This window comes from Catharus ustulatus, chromosome 6 (genome assembly GCF_009819885.2).
Source record: "Catharus ustulatus isolate bCatUst1 chromosome 6, bCatUst1.pri.v2, whole genome shotgun sequence".
NCBI classification, from domain to species: domain Eukaryota; kingdom Metazoa; phylum Chordata; class Aves; order Passeriformes; family Turdidae; genus Catharus; species Catharus ustulatus.
In genome coordinates, this window is record NC_046226.1 from 12,355,668 (window position 1) to 12,382,722 (window position 27,055).

Here is a 27,055-nt window from a genome sequence, read left to right on the forward strand (position 1 = left end):
TCAATAAGTGACTTTATGACAAAGGAAAGCAAACTTCTGTGTAAGCCTAACACCATCACAGACACTGCTTAAGAAAAAATATAAGGTCAATTAGAACTAGACTGAATTAATTTTATTTCCTTCCAAAAAGAATAGACACTAATTTAACTGTATACAGAATTTAATTTAACTATAACTATACAAGTTTCAGTATATTGTCCTGTTCAAAAACTGCTTATATATAAAAGAAAAAATACTGCCAAAATTCTAACGCATACTTTACAATTAAATGTCCCAACTTTCTTTCTACCCCTAATAACCTCAGACTAGAGTTGCAGTGTTCAGATTAACTGATGTATGGATGAAAATTCCCTTGGTCTTAAGTGCAGTTTCTTTATTACCCACGTTTTTGCCACTACCACCAACACTGGACTCAAAATTAAGTTTTACAGTATTAGCAATGAAAACTTTGATGAACCTTTTAAGAACAGAATTCAGAAAAAGATTAACAACACTTTTTACTGCATTAAAATATGTTACATGCCTCTAAAAATAACTTATGCATTTCTCTGCATTTTCTTCTGTTTATTAATCTGTCACATTTTACTATAATATCTGCTAAGTTTTCTTTGAACACTTGAACAAATGAGAAGTAACCACTCTTAGTTAGACCATCAAAACTCAACTCCATCTAATTCTCTTAGAACTTCAAGTTCTTGTTTTGAAACAAAAGGTGCCCAATAAGGTTCCAAGAATTTTTATCATTACACTCAAACAAGTGAGGCAAAAGAAGAAAGTTTCTTTTTTTTCCTGGTATGATTACCCAAATCCTACCATTCCTCCACTTTCTACTGTTACTGCATTTAAAACACCAACATTCCTTACCTTGACTAAACAAAGGTTTCCATTTAGTTATTTCCTGTACTGTTTTACCTAGTTGCTGTCCAGGCACACAGAACACTCCCCACTACACTGCCAAGTCTCCAAATCCACGGTTCCAGTTAATGGAAGTCTAGGTCACTCAAAACCAGAATTACAGTCAGCAATTCTGTTGAGATATACCACCTGATGTGGCTTTAACTTAACTGCATCACAAATCACTGTAATTGAATGCAAAGTAAAGGAAACTTGAGTTTATTTAGCTTCCAATTTCTGGGAGGTCAAGAGGAACTAGAACTGCTCTGGACAACAAAAGAAAATTGACTGCGCTTACAGATCATTTTCTGCCAGATTCTTTCTTTAGGACCACTGTTTTATTGTTGTCCTTTCTATTACATGGGGGATGTACATATTATCAGGTGTTAATAAACGGTCAGTGCCTGTACAATACATTCTACAACTGAGCACCACTTTCCGTAACTGAACAGGCAAAGAAATTACACTGAACATCAGCATCTGGCAGTATTTCTCCAAAAAAAGTGACTAAAATGGGTTTAAATTGATTAACACTATTAAATCACATCTAATATTTGATACTACATGATTTCATTACAGCTATACGATACAATTATACAAAATGTGTTAACATCAAAGAATACAACCAAAATTAAGATAGCAAACAAAACCCTATATAACTTTTTTTTTCTTTACAGGAAAATACTTTTGAAGTATGCATGTAACTGCCCATTCTTTTAAAGAAAATCTACCGCAAGCAAGTTATCAACCTCCAGAAAATCACACATAGCATTACTACGCATATCCCCAAAAAGTGTACAATATGCACACTTGGAAAATACAAAATTAAAAAAAATTGTAAGCAACAGGTGAGCTTCATATTTATAAGAATGTGAAAAGAAGTCCAATTTTAGCACTGTTGTATAAAGAATTGTCTTTTCTGATGCAAGTTCAGGAGCTGACCCGTCCGGTTGGGGCCACGCTTTACAAAACACCGTGTTCTTGAAACGGGGTTACAGATCAAGGTGGAGCATCTTAGCAATGTCACCTTAAAGTCGTCTGTGTGATTTTTTTTTGCTTTTTATTTACTACTTATCAAAACACGTCCTTTAGGTTTGTAGGGTTCTTTTTTTAAAATTCTTTCCTAGAAACAATATACAAAGGGGAGGCGTATTTCTTTCCAATTGATTTTCCTGTAAGATGCTTTGAGTTCAAGAATGTTCTCCTCAACTTTCACTGGTTGTTTTTGGCCTTAGCGTGTGTTAAGATGTGAGATTTCAGGTTGGTTGATTGCGCAAACTTCTTATTGCAGCCGTCAAACGGGCAAACATAGGGCCTGTCGCCAGTGTGAATTCGCACGTGTGTGCGCAAATTGAAGTCCAGTGAAAAACGCTTTCCACATCCTTCAAACGTACACTGGTGGAAGGAAAAGAAATACTCTGTTAGTGAGTGGAACTCATCTCCATCATTGATCAGAAAAACATCTTCCTTAAGACTGCACAAGCATGAAGCCAGAGGCTGAAGATTGTTATGGGTGAAGCTGTGGGGATCCCCTGCAAACTGCACTAAAACCTGCAATACTTCAGTTTATAGTATATATACAATAGCATATCTATTTTCAAAGTGGGAAATAAATGATCTCCAACTTGCAACCAAGCACTTCCACTAAAAACACCTGCCCTGCATGTGAAACAGTACCTACAATGTATGACAAAACCAAAACAGGATTTCACATCAGAACTTCCCCCTTTTGAGTGATTTGCAAAGATTTTCTCATTTTACCAGCTCTACTTTTAAGATGGGCTTGATATAAAAAGGACAGCACATTTAGCATTAAATACTTTAATTTACCACACAGAATATTCAATGTATGCATCCAAGTGGATGCCTGAGGACTGTAAATCAAGTTTCTGAAATATTTTATTTTAGAAAATAATAAATAACAAAAAAACCCACATGTCTTAAGTGTGTTCTGTAGAACACATATATGCTCAAGACCAGGAATAACTTTAAACATTTATAGGGAGTATCATAGGAAGAGGGCAGGGGACCTCTGGTGGTAAAAACCCACGTGACTCCATATAAAGGGAAAGAGATTCAGCAACTCCATCATTTTGTTGAAAACTGTTCAATAGTCCTTTACTGAAAATTAGTGCCCTGAGGTAACCGAGCAAACAGCCCCAAGACTCAGCTGTCCACAAGTGCTAAGCTGAAGAGATGATGAGGAGAAAGAGACTTTTCTTACTTCTCTAGTAACTGCAGACCTCATTTTTAAAGAGGGCAACTTTACATCATATTTTGATAGGTATCTCCCATGTACATCCAATTCGCCAATTTCTAAGAGAAGTCCATGTAAATAATTAAATGACAGCGCAATTAACTTAAGGGCACTCCCAGTTGCTCAGGTGCCTTGTCTGGTTTTACAAAAGCCCTAGTATGCCCAAGTGCTGTGGAAGCCAGGTTACAGCTACAGTCTCCAGTGTTCCCATGCTAAGTGGTGGCACTCGTGCCTGCAGGTTACCAATACCTGAAAGGGTTTCTCTCCGGTGTGAACTAGCTGATGTCGCTTTAGTTTCGAGCTCTCCACAAAGGCCTTGCCACACTCTGCACATACGTGTACTCGAGGGCCATGAGTGTGCAGATGCTTCCTCATGGCAGAGTTGTCCCTGAACATCTTTGTGCAGCCCTTAAAAAGAACAGTGAAACTCAATTAGTAGATAAGCTAGTTCTCATAAAGAAGGTTTCATCTGCCACAGTACAAGCAGTTAAAATGCTTTTATATCCTGAATACTTTCTTAAGAGTTGGCCCTGAAAAGAACATCCCTTATATTTACTTTTTAAAAAGCAATACAAGAAAACAAATCTTTTGAAAAGCTGACAAAAAAAAAAAAACACCTAAACCCAATCCCAAACAAAAAAATTCCAAACCCTTTCCTCACTCAGTATTATGAGCCATGTGCAGTCAAATGAGTAATAGGACAGTCTCATGGAAAAGATGCAGCTCTGACAGAAGCAAATGAATAAACCAAACAAAAGCACTTAACAGGTTTCAGAGGAAAAAATAAACACAAAACAAAAATCCAACCAAAAAAATAAAAGACAGAAGGAGAGTTCATGGAGACCTATGGTATACTCTTCAAAGTGCTATATTCCAAGAACTACAATATATTATATAGTCTCGAACATACCACAGATTATTCCCTAGTACCAAATGGTATATACACCATCTCCCAACATTCTGCCCTCTTCCTCCTCTGTCCTCCTCATTTCTGAGAGCAAATGCAGCAAGAAGGTTTCCAGCACATAGCAACCTATAGGAGCTACCTTGTCCAAACTGGTAGCAGCAGACTGATCACTACCGCCCTGAGACAGAGAGTGACACTGCTGCTGCAGTTTAAACCTACAAAGTGATACTGGGCAGATGAATAAAATGGGACTACAGCCTGAGTTAATCCCAACTCAATCTAAAAGCAGAAGATACACAGCATCAAAAATCTTAACCCAGGGGTCAACCCTGCATTGACAGAGGAATACCACTTTTGATTCCACAGTATGCTTAAGCCAGCAGTGGCCTGGAGCTCTGTCTTTCTCAAGGTTCAAAATCCCTCATAAAATCCTATTAATAATCATAAATCCTATCTGTACTATAAGTGATGTTGATTAAACTTATATAACACTAGTCTGCTAACATCACTGTGTTATGTGGCATAAAATTTAACAACAGTACCTAAAGGACCATTGAATTGCTAATCTTAAATTCTCCAGGTTTTTTTTTTGCCTAAACAAATACATTTAAAAAACATTTTGATTCTGACAAAATGGATGAAATGTCATTTTCAGGAGTTCTCTCTTCATGCATTAGAACCTATCTGGCTAATACTCTTTTGAAGTATTGTGCCACCATTTGTGGCACATAGCAGAACTGGGTGGGGCAAAGCTGCACCAAAGTAAACAGACTGTCACCTTTTTTTTGCATTTATTTCGAAGTCCCTTCTTGCCTCTGAGAGTAGCAGGTACAGCTACAGTATTTTCCTTGTGTTGAAATGAATTCATAAATGCATAAAGCCTACAAACACTACAAGATAGGAAATGGAAGGAAAGAACACTCCCCTCGCACCCCGCCCCCCCCAATTAAGATGAAGTTGAGGCTATGAAAAAGTAAATCAAAGAAATGAAGGTAACACTCCTTGCTAAAAAAAGTAACTGTTCCTGTATCTACATTGTGTATTACAAAAAAACATGGCACTTTTGGAATGTGGAGAATTGCAATAAGCACAAAGAGGAATTCAGAAAATTCCTTACACCATGGCTGTCGGAAAGTAGCCTTCTATTCATGCTCTCTAATGGATAACTCCAACAGCTATCTGCCCTGATTTGCTTAGGCTTACACTTATCTAGACCAGAAGTCAGCAAGATTGTGTTTGTCGTTTTTTGTTACAGACTAAGTCAGCTAAAAGAAGCACTACAAAAGCTGGATAATGCAGTAAAGCCACAGCCTACCAATCTAGGTGACTGGCAACATTTATTCAAGACAGACGTTTCCTTGCCACCAGTGGATCAGAATCTTATCTCCAAGATGCCTGCCTCTCTCTTTCATGATGATGCACTTTCCAGCTCTGTGAAATGTAATTCAGAGTCTTCCAATAAAGCTGACTTTGGCATCTGCACCATAAATTGCTGATTCCTGATCTAGACTCCAAATCTGTCATAGTTTCCAAGCAGAGGATATATAGATCTTAGGAACGTACTTTGAACAGCTTTCAGAACATTCTTTCAAGTATGTATTCTTGGGTGTCGGGAAATCACAACAGTAAAACCAGCATGTTAGGGACTGTGCATCATGGTTACCAGAAGATTAGGGATGCACTAACCTTAAGACAAGGAATGGGAATAATATATTATTCAGTGAAAGGTTTTAAAGGAAGCCTCTAGAGAATGACAACTAAAATATATTTAACGGAGTGTATATTATTAACAGCAAGATATTTTAGTTATTCATTCTCGAGAGAAAACATCAATACAAAATTCTGATCTACAACTTATTATCTACTCAGAAGCTGAGCACTTCACTTACTTTGTGAGGACAAGCTATCGTTCGTGGAGCATCATCTTCTTTAATTTTTCTTGGCTTCATTCTTAAAGATAAAAAAAAATACAACAAAATATTAGTAGAAACACATTTGTAGACTGTTTTTCCAAGTGCCTACATAATAAGCACATTTTATCCCCTAGTATTACATGTGTGGTACTCACTTTAACATTTTCAAAATGTTCATAAAAACATTAACAGTATAATCTAGCATTTGGAATGCTCGGTTTTCCCAGAAGGACCTCTTAAATACAGAATAAGGCATTTAATACTATCTTCTTAATCATCTGAATATGTGGAAATTGAGATTTTTTTTCCTGACATATGCTAATTGCAATTAGGAGGTTTTGTTTGAAAACTCAGTTTTTGTTGTGCCAGTATCCATGTGGCCTATTTAGCTTCACTTCCTCTTCATCTGTGCAGCAGGACACGAAGGGGTACAGTTTCAATCATTCTGCAGTATGCTCATCACACAGGACTTCTAAAGAAAACTCTACAGAAGCAGGGAAAGCAGAATCAAGCAAGTTGTGGAATCTACACAGACAATGTAGACATCCAGTTCAACCTCAGAAATAGTAATTATTCTTACTTTAAGCTATTGTGCACACAGATTCCACTCCTGGCAACTGACAAACAATCACCAATTTACTCTAAGTCACTGACAGGGATCTCCACCATTATTTTATGGGTGCCACTAATCTCCACCGCTACATAAGGAGCCCAGCAAACTACTGCTTGTATGTGTGAGATCTATTTTACACACAGTAAGACTCTCTGTACAAAACCATCTTAGAACTGTGTTATAACAACCACCTGCCAAAAAGCCAAAAGAGCCAGATGTGATTCTGGGGAAGTGAACTGCGCTTTCATTTATTTCTCAAACCTGTGGTGTTGTCTTTAAAAAATTGAGAAGGTTTATCGCCATCTAACTATAGTGGTAGGTGGGTATAAATAAATTGACCCCCATATAGCTGAGATTCCCTTAGGTAAGCAATGAAATTTTGCATATTCTCAAACTTTGCTGTGGAAGCAGAGCTAGTCTGTTCGTGTGGGTTACTGAACTGCTTTTCCTGCAATGCAGCACACGACAGCTCTGTGACAAGGTGGCTACGTATCCTATCTGTAAGTCAATCCACAGGTGGTGGGGTGTACCTTACTACAGATAGAATGAGTACCCTCAGATAGAATGAGCAGCTTGAAATGAACAAAATAACTGGAATTATCAGAATAATTCTTCTTAATGTTAAGAAGGAAAAGTGTCTGTTGCTATCCATGACAGTTTTAATCCGCTTGAGTTCTGTTTCTGGAAACTGATACAAAAGAACAAGGATGGGGGAAGAGATTTCGAAGAAATGCGTATATGTCATTTTTTACATCCTTTTTTTATTAATTTATATGAGAATGGCTAAAGAGTAACTCTTAAACACTCAAAAACTTCCCAAGAGCTGTAGGGAAAATAAAACTACAACGCCTCCATTCTGACCACAAAAGCATTCAGTTTTTGCAAGCAGAGTCCAGACTTCTTTGGTACTGTCTCACTCCTCTGGCTGAAATCTGCTTTCAGCTGTTTCCTTCACATGGAGTGCTGAAAGAAGAGCGTGAACTAAGGCAAGAACAGTGAAAAAACTCCCTCAGAAGTCCAAAAGACCCAGGAAAACCATCTTACAACTGCCAGTGGAGTGGTATGTGATGGACAAGTTTCCAATGGCTCTGTCAGCTATCAATGGTACCTCACTGAGTCCTTTCAGTACTGCAGATGTAGCACAGCTCAAGTGAACATCTACAGACTACAGCACTTGACAGCCACTTCAGAGACAACACTAAACCCCAAGGATTTAGAGGTTGCTTTTGTTCTTTTCTCTAAGTGGGCACTTGGGAAACTCTTGCTTGCCTCAGCATCTCCAGACTACACTTAGCTTACAGAGCTAACCTGAAGAACACTACAGTCTCCTGCAGGGTTACAAATACATTTACAGATATTAACAGTGACTCGTGAATGGTGTAAGGTGTTTGTGTTGCCAAAGCTCCACTTGTGCACCACAATCAGCAGCACAACTAAAATTTCATCAACTTAACAAAAACATTCTGAACACAGCAAACTACTACATCTGTTCCTGTACAGCAGTATCCTCATTATGTTAATTTTCATTGTAACTGTTTTTTCAAGACAACAGACCAACTCAGTTGACCTTACTGATTAAACTTAATTTATATAATCCAACTGCAACACAGAACAGTTGTGCTGTTCTCAGTTTACACAGTCTCTGCATAAAGTATTAAAATATCTAACTCCAAACAAGTGATTGGGATTAACTGACTGCACTCTCCAGTGAGGTTCCAGACTCAGTAGTACTACGGGTACTGAAGCTGTATGAAAACACACACACAAAAAAGCTGTCTTTACAGTACCCCTACAGTAAGCTTCCAATTTACCTTTAGCATAGGATTCTCCTTATTATGTCTCTGTGATTTTAAAAAACAGGAAAAGGGACAGAAATGAGCATCTGTAATTGTTAAAATGGTCACAGAAGAATGATATGACAAGAAGGGACATGAGAGAACAGTGTCATGATTTAACTCCATTAGAGAACAAACATCCTTAGGAGACAAAGCTGGTGCCAAAACCAACTCCTTCTAATTCAATCAACCTGTTAAATGCTGGCTGAGTCACCCCCCCAGCCCCAAAATAATGAAGCAAAAAGAATTTTCTAGGTGTGAGATCTGTGTCCCTGACAATCAGAATGAGTAAAACCACTGTTGTTCCAAAGTCATAACTGGCCATCTGTAAAGAGAGTGACTAGACCAAGAGAATTGCTAAGGAGATGTGGCAAATAGCTTTAGTGGGCAGTGTCTGCGTTTATACACTTTGTGTTAAATCCTCTTCCTGACTCTTGTATCTTACCTCTGTTATTAAGTCCATCTTTAAGGAAGAAATGCTGCAACAGTGTTATCTCTAACGGGCTCTAAGGGAGCTTAAGGAAACAGGTGAATTGGATTGGACAGACAGCAGCATCAACATACACCTTACATTTTTCAGTTCAGTGTCTGAGCAGGCAAATGTCCATCCAGGACTTTTTAAAGTTCAGGCTTTGTTTCTAAATTAAGTAATATCAGCCCAGTAGTATACTTGACCATTTGGACACAAATGACAAAAAGTTAAGTTAAAAAATGAGCAATTTTACATCTTTTCATTTTTCATGAAAACACAGCAAGTTAAGCCTAAAATGTGGAACAAGACTCTGCTTATGCACAGGGTTCCATAGATAACCAGGCTTATCAATAAAACAGCAGCAGATATTGCAAAAGAAGAGATGGCAAATAGTGTCCAGGCTGTATCTCAGTGCCACAGGCAGGAGGAAGCTGCTGTGGGCCCTTTGTACACCCAGACTAAGGGGCATGAGGGCATGAATACCACAGGTACAGTAGATAATTTTGTCAAAAAATGTCATCTTGCTCAAAAGGAAGCCGCATGGACAATCCCTCAAAGAATTTAAAGACTTACATATTCAATGCATTATAAAAAATACTTTGGTCTTACTTTAAAATTAGCTTTCTGCAAAAGGAGACCAGACTAGAATCTGTGCTGTTGATCTTAATTACACTGGTGCAGGTAGCTCTTGCTGCTGGTGGTTAGACTTTTGGCTCCCACCCAGTAGAGCATCTCTACCAGCTCCATCCAAGTTTTCTTAGGCTGAAACATTAATCAAAAACAGAACTCTAACAAATATCACTATTTAACACAACTACAGACACACACATTAATACTGGGGTGGAACTTCAGAACTAGTTGCCTTTGCAGAAAGTCCAATTTACATGGCAAGACCAAAATTTTTATTTTTGCAGTGAGCTCACATGCCTTGTGCCTAGTAGAGGCAACTGCAAATCAGTTAACTGTGAAAATCAGGAAGGGTAACTTTGGATCAAGTCACTGGGACACTGCAATTAAAGGCTACGTTTTAACTTGCACTGGGGGAGTGGAGGGAGGCAGTAGGTGACAGCAGAGGAAGCAGGAATGTGTGCAACCCAACAGCTTTACAGAATGAGCTGCACAAAAGCATGCTCTCATGCATAAGGAAGACTGAGTGGAATCACAGGTATTAAACCACTCAGTTTCTCAAAATAAAGAAAGCAATATTGTCACTGTGTGGTATCTTAAATCTAACTACTTCCTTTCATCTACACAGTTGAACTGAGATTACTTCACCCTAGGAGAACCTTGATCCCCATCCCAAATCTCTATCAAACTCCATAACCTATAGACTTATAAACTGATGCAGTTTTAAAAGTCAGCCATAGATAGGGTGTTAAAGCTGGGAAGAAAGGAAATGTAAATAAGAATAAAGAATTTCCCCCTTGCTCCACAATCTCCCCTTTTTTGCCACTGCTAAAGAGTTCTGTGTTCTCACGTCCTTTCTGTTCCCTCTGGACATAAAGCTAACCTCAACAGCTTTACTCTCTCTCAGACAATTCCTTTAACACATCCTACAGAGTTCTCTAATGACCAACAATGACATTCACCTGTGCTGATGGCCACTCCCCCTCCACCTTCCCTGGAAGAGTCAGAGGTGGAGGAAACTATTCTCTCTCAGCAGTGTTACTGGCACTGCTGGTGTGTTCCCCTCATTGTGCCATTCCCCTTGCACTGCCCTGCTGAGCAGAACCAACTTGAGTGTCACATTCTGTGCTACTGCAAGAGTTTATTTGTGCTGAACAACTCCTGGAACTGGCTAGACTGGCTTTTGGACAAACAAGATGAAAGGGGAGTGGCACAAGGTGTCCTAGGAATCTATCCACATATAACCCAAGAACAGCCAGTATCTTACCTGCTTCAGTCAGGAAGAAAACTGCCATATGAAGTTCTTACACTCCACAATTCTCACAAAAATTATTACTAGGTTTGTTCCAGTTACAAGGAATATCATATGTGTAAACAGGGACAGTGACCTTTGCAGCATGGCAAAGCATTCTCCCCTAGAAGAATACTGGGTAAATTGTCACTTTAAATTGTCACTGCCCTTTAAGCTTCTCTGTAACAAGAGCAAAACCAATACAAAAGCATACAGCTTATAAAGAGGCGCAAGTCATAAATCTGGATGACCAGAAGGCTTTGTCACATCTAAGAAGGGTGTCCAATTTCAAACTCTATTGCAGTTTCCTCTCCTTTGTTTTCTATAGGTTTGGAAAGTGGATAGAAAGGAAGGCCAGTCCTCACAATGGCTCTCCTTCAGAAAAGATACCAAGATCAGCAGAAAATAAAACCACAAAAAATAAAATTTTTACTACCATTGCTGTGCCTTTTTCCCAGCTACAGGATATTCCTTCTTATTTCTTTGTTTCACCAATGTCTGTGTTCTGTCTTCAGCCAGTTCAGTCATGTATTTGGAGGACAAGAGGGCGGGGCAACCAGGGATATCCTTTTTGTTTGCTTTGAGGGAATTTGCTATATGCACATTCTAGAAATACCCCTTCCTCTAAGTTTTCACTATGAAGAGCTATGATTTCTTCATAGCTAACTGCTGAGCTGTCATCAATTTAGATTTGGATGAAGCATTTTACTCCACTTGAAGGGATTTCCAGTTTCCCAGTCAAAGGTATCAAAAGAAAACGTGATAATTTATTAGGTTTTGTCCTTCTGAGCAGATCATTCACAATTAATATTTCACATTCTGATATGACTGCCCAAGAGAATTCCACCTTTTTCTTATTTATTGCATTTTTAAAGCATGCTAGAGAAAATTCAAGACTCCTAAAAGAGAATAAAGTAATCTGTAAAAAGTGATAAACTGCTATAAACTTATGGTCATTTGTCTGTGCATTACTGAACATGTTGATGTTCTGACACAGCCTATTTATTCACAATGTTTTCAATGGAATCATAGAATGTGTAAAAGCTTTTCCAGGAAAAACTGTCAAGAGTTCCAGTTAAAGGATTCAGATTCCTGCTACATGACTCAATGACATATGCTCTAAACCAGCAGTGGAAGATAACTGTATAGCAGGAGACACTGCAACGACTTGCTGTGCCAGAGCCACCGAGCTCTGAGCACTGGTGGCCGCTGCTGATGCTCAATTACTACAGCTCTGATTTTAAAGGACTGCAGAGCTACAAACAACTTCAAACATCAGGTTTGTCCCTGCATTACCTTTCACTAACTAGATCATGATCACAATACCAGAACGTTGCTCAAAATCTACTACCACTAGAATTCATGGTTTGTCTGTTTAAGCTTAACCTCAGAACTTTGCTCCTAATAATCAATGTAAGTATTTAAAATCAATTTATCCTTAATCAAAATAAGCTGCATTTGTTATAAACAGTAGATCTAGCCTGGTTCAGAGGAGGTAATTTCTACAAATGTATGATGAGATTCCTTCCTACTTTAACTAAAACCAAAGAGCAATCCTACATAACTTTCTCTCAATTATACACAACACACCTAGCATGCAATTTTACTAGCCAGTTCACACTTCCTTATATGTTGACTGTCACAATTCTTTTTTCAGGTAATCTAAATACCCATTTGTAATTCAAAACCTTACAGCACATGAAGCTACTTAATTTTAGAAGCAACTTTCAACTTCATGTGCTGCTAAAAGCTTTCAGAATAAAGCTACTGAGAATTTTGAACTTCTGAACTGTAAAGCAATGAGCAATGTTTGACAATTTCACAGAACTTTATACTAAACAAACACATTCTTTCAGCATGAAAAACTGTACTCCTTGAACCTCCAAAGCCAATTCCAGCCACATAAACCCAATTTTTTCTTCCAGCTTGCCATGCAAAGTTCCAAGTGATACTGCACACAGCAAGGTCAACAAGACAATTCAACAGTAGTCTGCAGGTATCAGTACTTGAATCCATATTATTAGCTAAGGAGTCCCTTCAAAATGCTTCACTGCAAGAGGGCAAGACCTTAACAAGAAATATTCAAATTCTAACACACCCATATACTCTTCAGTCTCAGAATAAATACACACAATAATTTAAGATATAACATAAAACTGTAATGCAAGAGAGTAAAAGTTTGACAGTCATCAATTCTGGCCAAGAAATCAAATAACCTTTCTTAGAAAATGCATTGAATTCTCATGTATCTACAATTAAGCTATGAGAACAATTTTCCCCAGGTTTTGAGCAACTTGGGGATATTCCTAAAGGTGATATCCATGCAAGGTGCTTCCACTATCATCATGCATGAAATGGATTATCTTCATCTGCTGTGAGAAAAGAGGCTCTACACATAAAACTCAATCTTTCCACTACCTGCTACAGATTCCTGCTCTGGAACTTAGAACATTCTACTATAAATATAGGAAAGGAATAATTTTAAAATACTGCCAGTAGCCACTATTTTCTCAACAGAAATCTAACTAAAACATTTTACAATATTCATAAATATGCAGACACATCTGATAGAAGCAGCCTGGTCATTTCAAGAAGCCCAAACCCTGACAACTATTTCAAGTACTCAATTCAATCTGAAGAAAGAAGATATTCTGTATTTGCATGGAAAATACCTGGTGAGAAATTATTTCTACTTCCTAACAAAAGACAGTTATTCAGTACTTCAGTGTCTAATAGAAGCAGAGGTTTTAAAGGAATGGAGAACATCACTCTAAAAGCACGATGAGTAAAAATACGTAAGGAACAGCTTAGAATTGGAACACTATGTACACTCAAGAGTATTACTTAAACATTTGCTTTCATAAAAAATTGTATGAACTCCTCAGCAGGTCCCAGAGAAGAGTACAGTAACTTTGATAAATGACACTAAAACACAGAAGAAGAGTATCAATAGCTAGAACCACACATAACTTCAGATGAAACCCTGTTTTCAGGTGTTTGTGATGTGCTTTTATACATTTCCAGATCAGACAGCCTGAAGGAGGAAGCAAGCCCTGCAGAACTATTTTATTAGGAACCTTTAAAATTCATAGTTTAGTGGCTTTAGTGAAAGTAATTGTGGGATGAGGCCGTGCTGTTACTTCTCCAGCACAAACACACTACAGAGTAACAGGACTAAACTTGTGAAAAGCAGCAAGATCAAAAAGGTGAAACAGGAGTGAACGCACACACTGAATATCCAGTTCCAGCTAACCAAGAAGACACACTAGAACTTGTATCAACAGTTCCTGCCACCTAGCAACTAGAAAAAGGAATACTCTCTCTCTACTAGGTAGCAAGGATAACAACATCTGACTGTTCAGCTGCACTGAGCGTGCACCCGACCTCTGAAGAATACCTAGCTGCTAAAATAAATGAAAATTAATGTGGTTTTACACATGTTTTGCTTTCAGCTGGGAAAATCTGGCAGTAGCAGCTGGAGACAGCCAGCAGAGTGCTCAGACACCCGGAGACAGAGCTCAGCACTCACTCACGCTGCCCCTGCACTGAGCTGAGCACAAGGGGACCGGGCCAGCGCAGCAGAGCCAACCTCGCTGTGCCACTCGAGCGGCTTCTCCGCTGGCCTCGCGTTTGCCCTCTGGTGGCCACGGGCTGCCCCGAGCACCCGGCACCAGAGCCGGGCCCAGCGGACACTTTCACTGCCCCCGCCCCGCTGCAAGCCACTTCACAACCATTTGAAAGTAAAAGTCACCTTGTCACTCAGGTCAGCTCATTGATATGTAAACGAGTGACAATTCTGACTCACCAGAGAAAATCCAAGCAGTATAGTTACCAACTGTGAAACTGCAATTATCAGCGGCACTTGAAAGTGCAGGACACACGATTTAAGATCTTGTGCGGTGAAAAGGAACAGGAAGTGGCGCTGCCAACTAAATCCTGCAGCCTTGATGTTTTGTACTGAACAACCCGAACCAGTATTTCACTTACTGGATCCTTTGGTTCTCAGGAATTTAAGGCTACTCACATGAAAGAAATATTCTGTCATGTAAAATCACAGAATTGCTGGGCTTGCAAGGGATCTTTAGAGACCATCCAGTCCAATCCCCAGGCATGGTTACCTAGAGCGATGAGTGATGCAGTCTATCCATGTATTTAGGTCCTGTCTTACCTAATGGAATTAGGGACTGGGAGACACTGAAGAATTCACCGCTGAATATAAAATCCTGATATTTTTGTTCAGGACAGAGTAGTTGATGATGTGTTAATCCCTTGTTTTAGAAGATAACTAAATGGAATAATAAGCCATACTAAAGGTACCATTTCACCTAACAGTTTCATAATTAAGCCGGTGAAAAGAACACAATTTTGCTACTCACCTAGCAAATTCAGCCAGTTGCTTAGGGTCTGAGAGGTCAATGCCAGGTATTCCACCAGGAGGAAGTTTCTTCCCTGTCATGTACTCTGAGTAATCTGGAGGAGAATTCTCTCCAATGATCTGCTCCTCCACCACTGTTTCATGGTCAATATCCTTTTTATCATCTGAAATACACAAAATATTTAATTCAACACATACTAAAGACCAAAACAGCATACAATTTATTAGGCTACATCTTAGTACAAATTCACTGTTGCTGCACATTTAAAAGAATACACTACATTTCCAGATTTTCATACTAATTTATGAAAAGCAAAAAAGATACCCATACAGCCTAAAGAACACAGAATATAGGAAAAAAAAGCAGAAATTGCATATCTACTTTAAATACAGCAAATACAGCAATGAGTAGAACAAGCCTATGAATGTTGGCTGCACTTGAAAGATAATGTACTTTTCCTGAAACAATGCCTAAATATTTAATTCCCTTAACCTCTTCAGGACTAATCTTCACTATACCCATGCTGATACTCAGCAGCAGTCCTTAGCTTTGCAAGCCTATCAGAAGAGCAGCAGAACTCACCCTAAGACGTCAGAACTACTGATCTTTACTTCAGAGTCTTCAGACTTCCCTGACCTCCAACAGAAGTGTCACAGAGACACGAAATTTAAAAATAACTGATGGACTTCAGCACCTGCCTGTAAAATTAAGTTTTTCTAATGACTGCAGACAGATCTCAAAGCAAGCAAATAACTCAATCGTCTGTCTCTCTCCAAAGGGGACTTCTTCCTTCTGTGACAAAGGCCAGCCTAAGCTCTTTTCCACTCCTCTGTGTAAACAGCAGACTGGGATTATTCAAAGCTTTGATCTGCAAGCCAGTTAAGATACTGCTGTTTTCTCTGCTCTAGAGCTCCTCCTATGAATTTGTGCTCAAGGACTGCAGTGAAATCAGGTGGAAGACCTGCTGTTGCTGTCGACTCACATTCATACCTTAGAAAACATTATACCATGCATTCTATCTCCTCTTGCTATTTTATAACAGAAACTGAGAGACGCAAAAATGAGAGAGAACAGAAACACCCATCTATGTTCCTGCACTGTTCACAGCAGTAGAAAGGAACATACAGCACCTACCCTGTTTTCCACCCTCAAATACACCTGGGACAACAGATGTATATATGGCTGCAACTACTCAACTCAATGTAATAGAACTTGACAGTATTTCTCCTACTGTGTGTATGGGGAGCAGATTCTGGAAATTGTTTTATACACAAGAGGTTACACAAAAATAGCAGAAAGTTTTATTTTACAGATATTGTTTAAGCAGTGGAACACAAGGTGGTAGGACAGAAATGGTATTTCACCAATTAAAAAAAGATAGGAAAAGGCAGAAAACAAAAGACAAAATGTTTTGGGATTTTTTCCCTAAACAGAAACACAGGAAATAACATTAGTCATTACTCAGTAACTTAGTCTAGGAAAAAGAGAACAAGACAATCAAATAAAAGAAATATACCACACACAAATTTCTATTCAATTTGTAATGCCTGCTTTTAATGTTTGCCACCGAGCTATTTCTAGAAATGTTACTGCTAGTCTGAGGTTTAATCTGATCTACCAGATCAAATAGCAGTTCATGTATATTCCATGGTGAAAGAGGAAAACAGACTCCAATGCTGCAAAGACAGAAGTGTAAATAAGAAAATACTATCTGCAGCATTAAATTCAAAATAAACTACAAAACTGACTATTGATCTTTTTAGCTGTCCACTCACCACCACACTACCTTTCAGTCCCTACCAGTGCTTTAGAAAAGCAATTGAATTTGCCTTAAGAGAGGATTATACGTGTAATTTTACAGCAGTTGAAGTAGTTACAAATTCAAGTCAATGAACCTCTAGATCGGCAACAATTTGTTCTTTCTAACAGAAGCTTGAAAAAAAGATTATGTAGCAACGTCTACACCGGGAGAAAGGACCCGGAGTTCAGAATGGCATCAAATTTTTGCAAAACTAAAAGTGACCCCTTCTCTGTGCTCTAGACTAGAATGAGATCAGCTGCCCTCACCGTGGCCATTTCAACAACTACCCAGAACGTGCAGTTTGATTGTTTGATAACATTCATAACACAGACAAGTTTTCATTTCCTGCCTCACATCAGATGCATGAGTCAACTGGGAAATTCCATATACTTTCTTAAAGATCTTTTTCTGCTCCCTAGTGTAAAGGTTCGCTATTCCACAGTGCTTTCTTGCTACCTGAGGACCTAACTGAAAGCCAGCCTTCAGAGGCTTCACTTCCCAAAAGCCTGCAGAAATAAGTCAACTCCACAGCTATTAATTCCACAGACTACTGGATCAAAACACAAAAAACTACAAACATATTGCTTGAATAGAGTAAAGCATAAGCAAAACAATTGTTTAGTATATTAACAGTTACACAAAAATAAAAACCCACCACATTTTCCCATAACAAAAAACTGCATCTCTACAGCAACGCACATCTCCACTTCTAAAAACAAATTTAAACCAAAATAATAAAACACAAAAAAAATTACCTTGAAGTGTTATAATAGGCTAAAATTTCAGAAAAAGTAGCAGTAGACTTCTGTAGCTCTTTAGTATGGTGAACATCCTGTGACATTATCAGGTCATTGGGAAAACAAAATGAAAACACAAAAGAAACCCTCCCCACACTATTTTGGGGAGGCTTGGAAATGGAAAAATTTTAATAATGTCCTCTATGCACAAATTTAACTTGTGATAGTCTACCAACCTAGACGAGGCAGCTCAAAGTCTGGAGGGTAAAGTGCAAGCAAACTTTCGCTTAGGCTGAACTGATCACTCTCGCTGCAAACTGGGCAAGTTAACTGTTAGTTGTTTTTGCGTTCAAGCAAGTCCTGATGCCCACTACAGGAAAATTACTTCCCCTTTTGCTCTCATGAAGCATGAGAAAATCAAACATACTGCATCCAAAGCAAAGCAAAACACAGATACAGACACAACCCTAAAATCACAGTGACACCTTTGAATGCCACACATTCAAGTACCTACGGAACCACGGAGCCAGTCAGGAAAAGGAAATAAATTACTATATATAGTATCTGATCTACTTTGTTTTGTCCCTTAAAACCACCTGAGAATATAGCAGACTCAAATATAAGGCATTCAGATGAAGTACTATTCTTTATAGATCTTTCTGTAAAGAACTTGTAACACAATTTTAATGGCCTCTCCCCATATCCTTCTATGCCAACTTACCTTAAGGCAGATACTTAGTGTAAACTGGGTTTTCTGTGCACCATTTTAGGACATTCCCTAACACATCTTCACGTTCAGTGTCCTTCCACCTGCACATCTCTCACTGCCCCATAAATGTTGGTAATAGGCATATTGAACCAGATCCACTCAGGCCCTTCGAAGCAAGTACGTCAAACATCTTTCTACTAGGATCAGTGAAAGCTCAGTGTTCAGCCACTTTTGTCTTTTGACTACTGGTGAAACAAGCTGAAATCTTACGAGAATCAAGCCCAAGTACTGAAATGAAGTAGGAAGAAGCAAGATTACTGGGATAAAACTAGTAACTCCTTGCAACAAATCAACAACAAAACATGGCAGAATCTGCTTCCCAAGACTTTACTGATCACATCTTGCTCCTATTAGCACACTTTCTCCATTTCTTACAGCCCTTCTCTTACACAGAAAAATCCACCCAACTTGGAACCCCATTATTTTGGGCATTTCTTGAGTAGCAGCTGACAACTCTGGAACTCCCCAGCTTAATAAGAAGACCCTCTTAATTCACAACCCAAGAAGCTCTGTCATTATTTTTTCCTCAGTTATTCTTGATTTTATCATATTCCATTTCTAAATTGCCAAACCTCCAAGCCCATCCTCCTCCTCTATTACTGAGCAGGGAGAATGCATTGCTGTTCAAGTATTTTTCATCTGAGGAAAACAGGGTGCAAAAGGGAACTCGGGAGATACACCTGGTAGCAAAGCAATGACAAGCTGATCTTACAGTTTCCTCCCCAAATTAAAAGACATTCTACTTAGCCACTAAAAGGAGGAACAACATTTAAGCTTGAAGTATGATCACAGTTAAACACATTTGCTTTTAGGAACAGCTGAAAAGCAATTACAGGATAAAGGATGTATTCGGCAGCTGTGCAGTACCAAGGCACTGTGGTAACAGCTTGGTTATTGCTACCACATTGCAATCTCCTCAGGCAAATTAGTTCATTGGTCATGTTTGGAAGCAAAGAACTGTAATTAGCTTGTTAAATAATACAGTTATTTAGCAGACACTTCTGAATGTTAAAATTCCATTTTGCACAGTATGTCATTTTTTAACCTAAATGGCTGCTAGGTTACGTTTCCCTCTGACGTGCCTTGCACACAGATGGAAAACAGGTTCTCCTTTCCCTGTGTCACCCATCTCTTATTTCACACCACTGAGACATGAACTGACAAAACCAGTGCATATATCTCTAGTCATCATCTGACTTCAGCATTTATGAGGCTGTGCCGAAGCACTATGACCTTCTGAATGGTCAGCATAGGAGTGACTTGAGCACCCCAGGGAAGGATCCAACAGCAGCTTAGAGGACTGTAGTCTGAAGGTGGGCTAAGAAGCAAGTTCATTGAGTTATTTTATATGGTGAACCACATTCACTTATTTCACTTTCAAAACTGAAAATATATTTGAAACAAATGCAGAGTACAGTCTACCTAATCACTTGAAAAATGTCAGGGGAGATTCAATACTTAAAGCAGAAGCCTAAATCATTGTCTTAATCAGAGTCAGAAATAGATTGTCTTCCTAATACTTTAAACCAGAGAATCATTCTGCCTCCATTATAACAAACTTTAGAAGAAGTTCATTACCTTTCTGTCATTGCAAAGCATTTCAGCCATCCTTGATACAGGCCCACAAGTGAACTGTGACTCATCTATCATTTATACTACATAGGACAACTGGTCAGGCAGCAGATGGCTATTTTTCTCACCCCTGCAATCTGATGAAGTAAAATGAAAACCTTTCTATTTTTTGAGACATTGAAAGTTTAAGAGATTTTGAAGAACCTTCTAGAAACACAATATGCACTCCCCAAGCTTCCAAATAAGGGTCCACAGCACAGGTTCCAGTATTACCAAAAATAATTTCCAAACCATATATGTAACTTCTGTATCTTCTTCTTTCCCATGTAGGGATGGGACACTTGAGTAGTTTAACATCTGTGGGCAATGGGTTGTACTACTTCAGCCCTTAGCTTGCAGACTATGCAAACAATAATAGTTTAAGCCAACACCTATTTCAGGTTTGAAAGCTTGACAGAGTCATTACCTAGAAAGAGATGTAGTGACACTAATCCATTTCTTCGCCTTCGAAACTTAAGCCTCAATTGCTTGAAATTTCCAGCATTTGGTGCAACCAGCCTTTAAGCACCACCTTCCCAAATGTTCCTGCATGCAAGAATAAGTTTTGCAAGCACCATCTGACAAAGTAATTTTTCATGATCCTTCCCCTCCCCCTTCACTACTGTGCACCCAACCTGGAAAAGCTCACTAAAGACAATGATTCAAGCTGAATGCAGCAAAGGTACAAATAAATTCCACTTGATAAGAACAGTTTTTCTTGTACAAACTAGGGTGTCTCACTTAAAGAGCCCCATTAACTATAAGCAATTTTCTGATATACATATTTGATATAAAGTAAACACACTATAGGAACATAACTGAACTATCCACTTCAGAAATACACTTTCACTCCTTACTTTCAAGAACACGTGAAGAGAGACAAATAATTGTATTCTGAAGATCTGAAAAACTGATCTGAAGTAGAACAAGGCATTCCTGTTTCAAACTAAACATTTCCATCACGGGACACAAGTTTGAGATCGCCACAGATACCAAGGTGATAAGAGAAGTTATGGTAAGTCTAAATTGTTGCCAACAACAGTACTGCAATTTCTAAGTAACCACATAACAAGACAAGGATTAAGTAGTCTGCTTTAGTCACATTGCTATATATTTCATATATTATTTCCACACATTCCAAGAGGTGCTACAAGACATGTTATACTCATTTATGGAAAAAGATTTATGGTTGGTTAAATTTGGTACCACCCCTGTACAAGCCAATATAGTAGCAACAGCAAACAGTAACAAGGAATTAATTCACATTGTCTTCCCACACTGTGGTGAGCAAAGTGTCCTTCTTCCCAATACAAAATCCCATGCAATATAGGGCTCATTGTTTTATCCTGATGCATGGCCTTATTTATCACTTGTCTTTTGATTAACTTTTCACTTAGCTTTTAAAATGATCAACTGAATCAGTGTGAAAGCAAATCTTTATGTGAAAATACAGATTCAAATATACTATATTTATTCAAAATAAAGTAGTTTGAGTATATAGGAAAACTTTAGAACCACCCTTTTGCAAGCCAGTGATTTTAAGTTTTCTTGGCATTGATTTAGTTTGATGTTTTGGGGGGAGGGAACTCAGGTTGGGGTTTTTTGAGTCTGCGTGTCTATCACTCTGCCTCAAGTTTCGTTTATTTTTCAATTTCTCTGGCAACAATTTGGCCTCCAAAGTTTCAGGTGAAAAAAGGCAAAAAAAAAAAAAATCCCCAGCATCCTTCTGTAACATTAAATAAGCTGGATATGAGGTGTAAGAGCCAGTCCAATATGCTCAGTAAAACTTCACAACACTCTCAACTGAGCATGCCCATGTCATTACCAAGGCAGTCTGAAGCTGAGGGGTGGTGTCTGCATGCACAAAGGGAGGAGAGGTCAAACTTTTCCCCTACATATTTGATTTTGCTTTTGGAAGGGAGTTTTTTGGCAAATCAAATCAGACTAGGTATTCTTTGTTCTTCTGCATCACGGATATAATTGAGTTAAATGCAGCAATGCAATTCAAGGTCCAGTAAATTATAAGTGGATATCATTCTAATTGAGCTTGCATGGTCATACTCCTAAACAAGAAAACCACCAAAATCAATAAGGCTACCTCTGATGTAAAAGCTGTTTATGTGGAAAGAGAAGCAAATTTATTGATTATACACATGCTTCACTTTGGCCAAGCAATAATCAGCACAGAGTCCTAAGGAAGCATCCTATCAGGCACTCTGAATTTCTGAGTGCAAATGCATGCTAGAAATTGTCAATTGATCTCAGCAAGGTCCTGTATCCTGCCAGCTCATGAGTCATACAGCTACCTCCAGCAGCTTCCACAAGCCAGCAGACTATACTAGTTTCTATTATCTTTTATCTTTCTTGGATGGTCAGTTGTAAGAAAACTGCTAGTAAGGAAATTTATTCAGTTTCATACAGCGATACAGAAGCACACAGAACACCATCCTACTAGATAGTATTTGGGAACCTCCTCATCAAGAAGTAAATAACTTAGATCAAACTCACTGGGCTGTCAACTTGACATGCTAATGGTGTCAGATACCCGGCAAAACTTGCTAAAGTAGTCACCCGTATTTAAAAAGAGAGTAAAATCCATAGCACTGTGTTTTCCATCTTTTCAGGAAGGAGAACTTAGCCGTCCAATACCTTCCCATCTACACTGCCCTTTCTAACAACTTCTGGTCATTTGCAAACATCACAGAGTGCAAACTTCTTTGACTACATCAAAAGCTTCAAGAGTCTATCTTACTAAACTCTTTCCAAAAAATTAGAAAGAGCACAAAAAATTACGATATGCAAGAGAGATTATCAATTTACTATACAAAAGGCACCCAGCAATTCAAATACATGAACCATATTCTTTGACCTCTTTTTTTCACATTTACGTAACTTATGGACAGAGCTGTGACTACAGAGCATTGCTGCCGGCAATACATTTTTGTAAAAAGTTAAAAAAAATTTAAAAAGTGGTAGGGTAGATGCACGTCAGTATAATTCCAAGTCCCACAGATACTAAACACCTTCACAATACTTTATTGCCTTTAAAAGACACTCCCACACACACCAAAAAAAAAAATCCTCAAAAAAACACAGACTCTCCGTATGCCTACTAAAAAAGCTTATTTAAAGCTTCAGACCTAGTCGAGGAAAAGCCCGACGGTTTCCGAGCGCCAGCAAGGAACTGCCCTTTTCCTCGCCGCGGCTCCCAAGGACGGAGGTCAGCTCCGGAGCCGCCCCTCCCGGCTGTCACCCCCGGCGCCCCCCGGGCTCTGCAGGGCCGGTTGTTTGCGGCCGCCCCCTCCGAGCCGGCGGGAGGCGCGGGCAGCCCCGCGGGGGCGAAGAGCGGCTTCCCCTCGCCGGCACGGCGGGCTCCGGCCGGGGAGGCCCCACCCACCGCCCGCCCGGCCACCGCAGCGGGCCGGGGCCGGGCGGCCCCCGGGCGAGCTGTGCACGGTATTTCGGGGTTCGCCGTCCCCGGGCCGGGGAGCCGCGGGGTTGGGGCGGGCGGGTCTCCGCCCGCACATCGCGGTCACGGCCCGGCGCACACGCTTCACCCGCGGCCACGGGGAGGGAGCGACGGGAGCGGAACGGCAGGCGGGGAGCCGGGGAGGGGCGGCGGGACGGGACACGGGGGAGAAGGAGGACAGAGGGCGGCGGCGGCCGGGGGAGGGGATAGCGGGCGAGGGGCAGGCGCGGAGCGGGCCCCGCGGGGAGCGGCGGCGGGGCGGGGACGGGGGGAGCGCGGGGAGGTTCGCCCCGCACCCCGCCTCCCCCTGCTGCAGAAACTACGCCATTGCGGCCTGGCCCGGGAGCCGGCGGCGCTGCCGCCCGCCCGCCCGCGCACCCCCCGCCGCCGCCATCTTGGCGCCGCCGCCATGTTTGCCTCCTTCCCCCCGCCGCGGCCGGGCAGGAGCGGCGGCGGCAGCGCAGACCCCGCCATCTTTTCGGGGAGCCGCCATACTTGCCCTGGCGATGAACATGGCGGCGCCCATCGCACACATCAAAACATGGCCTCCCTTCAAAACAAAACTGTCCCGGCCGCACCGCGCGGCCACCGGCGGGGCCCGCGGCCCAGGGAGGGAGGGGTCCGGCGCGCACTTACCCGAGGCCCACATGGTGACCGAGAACTCCCCCTCCAGGGTCTTGATCTGCACCTGCTTCTGCTCCCATTTCCTGCCGCCGCCGCCCTCGGCCCCGCCGCCGCCTCCCCCGCTCAGGTAACTCTTCTTGCTGCTCTTCTTGCCGCTGCCGCCCTTCTTAACGCGGCCTCCTCCGCCGGCCGAGGAGGAGCCGCCGCCTCCGCTCTTGCTGCCAGCGGCGGCCACAGTGACCAGGGTCTGCTCGATGTACTCGTCCTCCCCGGCGGGGGCCGGCACCGGGATGAGGATCTGGTCCTCGAACCCGTCGTCGGCCCGCAGTCCATCCGAGTCGTCTCCCCCCACCACCTCCTCGCGGGTCTGCACTAGGATCACCTCCTGGTGGTGGTGGTGCAGGTGGAGCTGCCCCCCGCCGCCGCCGGCCGCGCCGCCGCCCGCCCCGCTGGGGTCCCCGTCCGACACCAGCGGCTGCAGCGCGATCATGGGCTGATGGTGGTGGTAGTGATGGGGCGGGTGGTGCGGGCCGCACTCCTCGCAGCACTCGTCCTCCTCCTCCTCCTCCTCGTCCTCCTCGCCACCCACCACGGTGGTCTCAATGGTCTCCACCGGGATGGTCTCCACCTCGATCTCGTGCAGCTCCACGATCTCGGCCGGCATCTCCGAGCCGTCCGTGGCGATGTACAGGGTGTCTCCCGAGGCCATGGCGGGGCGAGGGGAGGGAGAGAGAGCTCCGCGGGCGGCGAGGGGGCTCCGGTCCGCTCCCCTCGGCGGATGGTGGGGCTCGGGCTCCTTTCGCCTGCCCTCCTTCTCCTCCTCCTCCCCCTTCCACACAAACACCAGCGCCTCGCAGCCAGCGACAGGCAGGGAGGGAGGGAGGGAGGAGGGAGAGAGGGAGGCAGCACCGCCAAATCCCGGCCGCGCTCCCTCGCGAGACTTCCGCCGCTGCCGCCGAGGCGGACCCCAGCCCCGGAGGCCGCTGCCGCCGGACTCGCCCCCCCGCCGCCAGGCGGCCAATGGCAGCGCCCGCCGCGCCCAGGCAAGAGAGGCAGCCAATGGGGGCGCGCCGTGCCGCAGCGCCCCGCCCCCTTTGGCTCTCGTCGTCCTATCACGGAGCGCAGCGGGCGCGGGGCGTGCCTCCCGGCGCGGAGCAGCCAATTGGCTCGCGGCGCTGCCTCCGCCCCGCCCCGCGCGGAAGCGCCGCCCCGGCCCCGCCGCCCGCGCGGGCTCCGCCGCTCCGTGCGCGCTCGGCAGGGCTGGCCGGGCCCGCGCCGCCAGGGGGCGCTGTGGGCGCGCGGCCGTTAACGGGCGGGGCGCGGCTCCAGCGGCGGGCGCGCGCTGTGTCCCGGGCAGGGCCCCGGGGGGAGCGCGGCCCGGCGGCGGCCGAGGGCTGAACCACCGGCCCGGATCCTGCACTGTGGGGCGGACGGACGGGCGAGGGCCGAGCTGCCGCTGAGCCTTGGGACGTGGGCAGGCTTGGCGCATTTGAATTTTACCGTTGAGCTGTTACTGGCACGTAGGATTTTTTTTCTCGTCTCTCGTTATTCCTTTTCTTTCCGGTGTGTTCCGCGTGGCGCGGTGCTTTCCCGCAGCCGTGCACCGGAGATGTGCCCGGACACGCCGGGGCTGTCGTGCCTGAGGGCACGGCCGGCGGCGCGATCACCGGCCGAGTGCATGAACGCGCTCACGGAGAAACAGCGTTAAAGTAAGTGAAGCATTGCAGTTCCATCGCTGTACAAAATTCCAGTACGTGGAGCGATCCCCTAATTTAATCTACCAAGTGTAGGTATTTGCCTTAATTATTAACACACCTCCGCATCCCTGAGCTCCGTTTCTCCCCAGAACGCTTCCAAAGGCAACCCAGCACTTCGTGCCTTGCAAATGCAGCAGCTCCGTGCTCCAGTCACACTCCGCTTCCTCCCCCTGCTGCCGGCTGCTGCAGGACATCCTTTCCCTGCCTGTGCAGAGCTGCCGACTCGTGAGTGTATTGCACTCGTTTGGTTATTAGTTTGTAAGGGGTCTGTGTGCCTATAAATCAGGAGCAGAATTTGCAAAGAAGCAGCTGCCTGTCTTCATATGGACAAGCAGATGTGAAAGAGTTATGAATAGGAGATGCAGAGCTACGGTCTGAGTAATTGTAAAGCCAGAAGTCCTTCAAAACTTCAAATAACATACAAAACAAACTTTGTATGTTATCTTCAGTCAAACATTAATGTGCTGGTGGCTCTACAAGTATGTACATCTTAAAGAAGTCTTGGATTATACAAAGTAAATTTATACCGCCAAAGGTGAGGATTTTAAAACAAGTCTCACAGACCTTCTGTACTCAGGGCAAGATCATCTCCTCTTCCTCGCTCCTTTTTTTCCAGCTGTTGTATCACCTTTCCTTCCCCTGTTAACTGCTAGTGCAGATTTGCCTTAGAAGTATTTTCAAGGCTGCTGCAAGTATACATGTCATTTTAACCTTCACTTCTCAGTACACCATTGCTTTGTTTGCTCATATCCCAAATTGCCACGATACAAAAACTGATAAAAAGTTCCTGCTAATAAATATTTTCTTCTTCTACCTCATCATCAAGTGTTCTCCAAGTTATTCTAGTCCAAGTCTCAAGACACCAGTACTGAGCTTTGCCCTAATGATGAGATTAGGAAATACTTTCCTATTAACTATTAGAAATAGCAACAAATTTACTTGTGGGGATCTGGAATTTCCTTCTCTCCGATCATACTCAGCACTCCTATTTTAACAAACTACGAGATGTAGTTTATCATGGCAAAATTCTCACAAACTGAAAGGCTGTTTTTAGATCCTCTAAAGAGATTTCCAGAACTCTACATATAAATTCTGCCCCACT

General features: G+C 42.2%; 1 protein-coding gene across 1 annotated transcript; it reads right to left on the reverse strand.

Annotated features, from left to right (window-relative positions):
• Window positions 1-90: 90 nt before the first annotated feature.
• YY1 (YY1 transcription factor) lies at window positions 91-25,195 on the reverse strand. Its single transcript, XM_033062423.2, has 5 exons — window positions 24,209-25,195; window positions 15,186-15,348; window positions 5,948-6,008; window positions 3,401-3,559; window positions 91-2,289 (listed from the first exon to the last, which is right to left on the reverse strand). The coding sequence occupies exons 1-5, from the start codon at window positions 24,903-24,905 to the stop codon at window positions 2,107-2,109; spliced, it is 1,263 nt and encodes a 420-aa protein (XP_032918314.1). The 5' UTR covers window positions 24,906-25,195; the 3' UTR covers window positions 91-2,106.
• Window positions 25,196-27,055: the final 1,860 nt, after the last annotated feature.

Excerpts from the sequence above, each read along its gene's own strand:
- YY1 (XM_033062423.2), bottom strand. The coding sequence starts at position 24,905 with ATGGCCTCGGGAGACACCCTGTACATCGCCACGGACGGCTCGGAGATG. Across the intron at positions 15,349-24,208 it reads GGTCACCATGTGGGCCTCGG|ATGATAAAAAGGATATTGAC; the intron begins GTAAGTGCGCGC and ends TGTGTATTTCAG. Across the intron at positions 6,009-15,185 it reads CAACTGGCTGAATTTGCTAG|AATGAAGCCAAGAAAAATTA; the intron begins GTGAGTAGCAAA and ends TTTATCTTTAAG.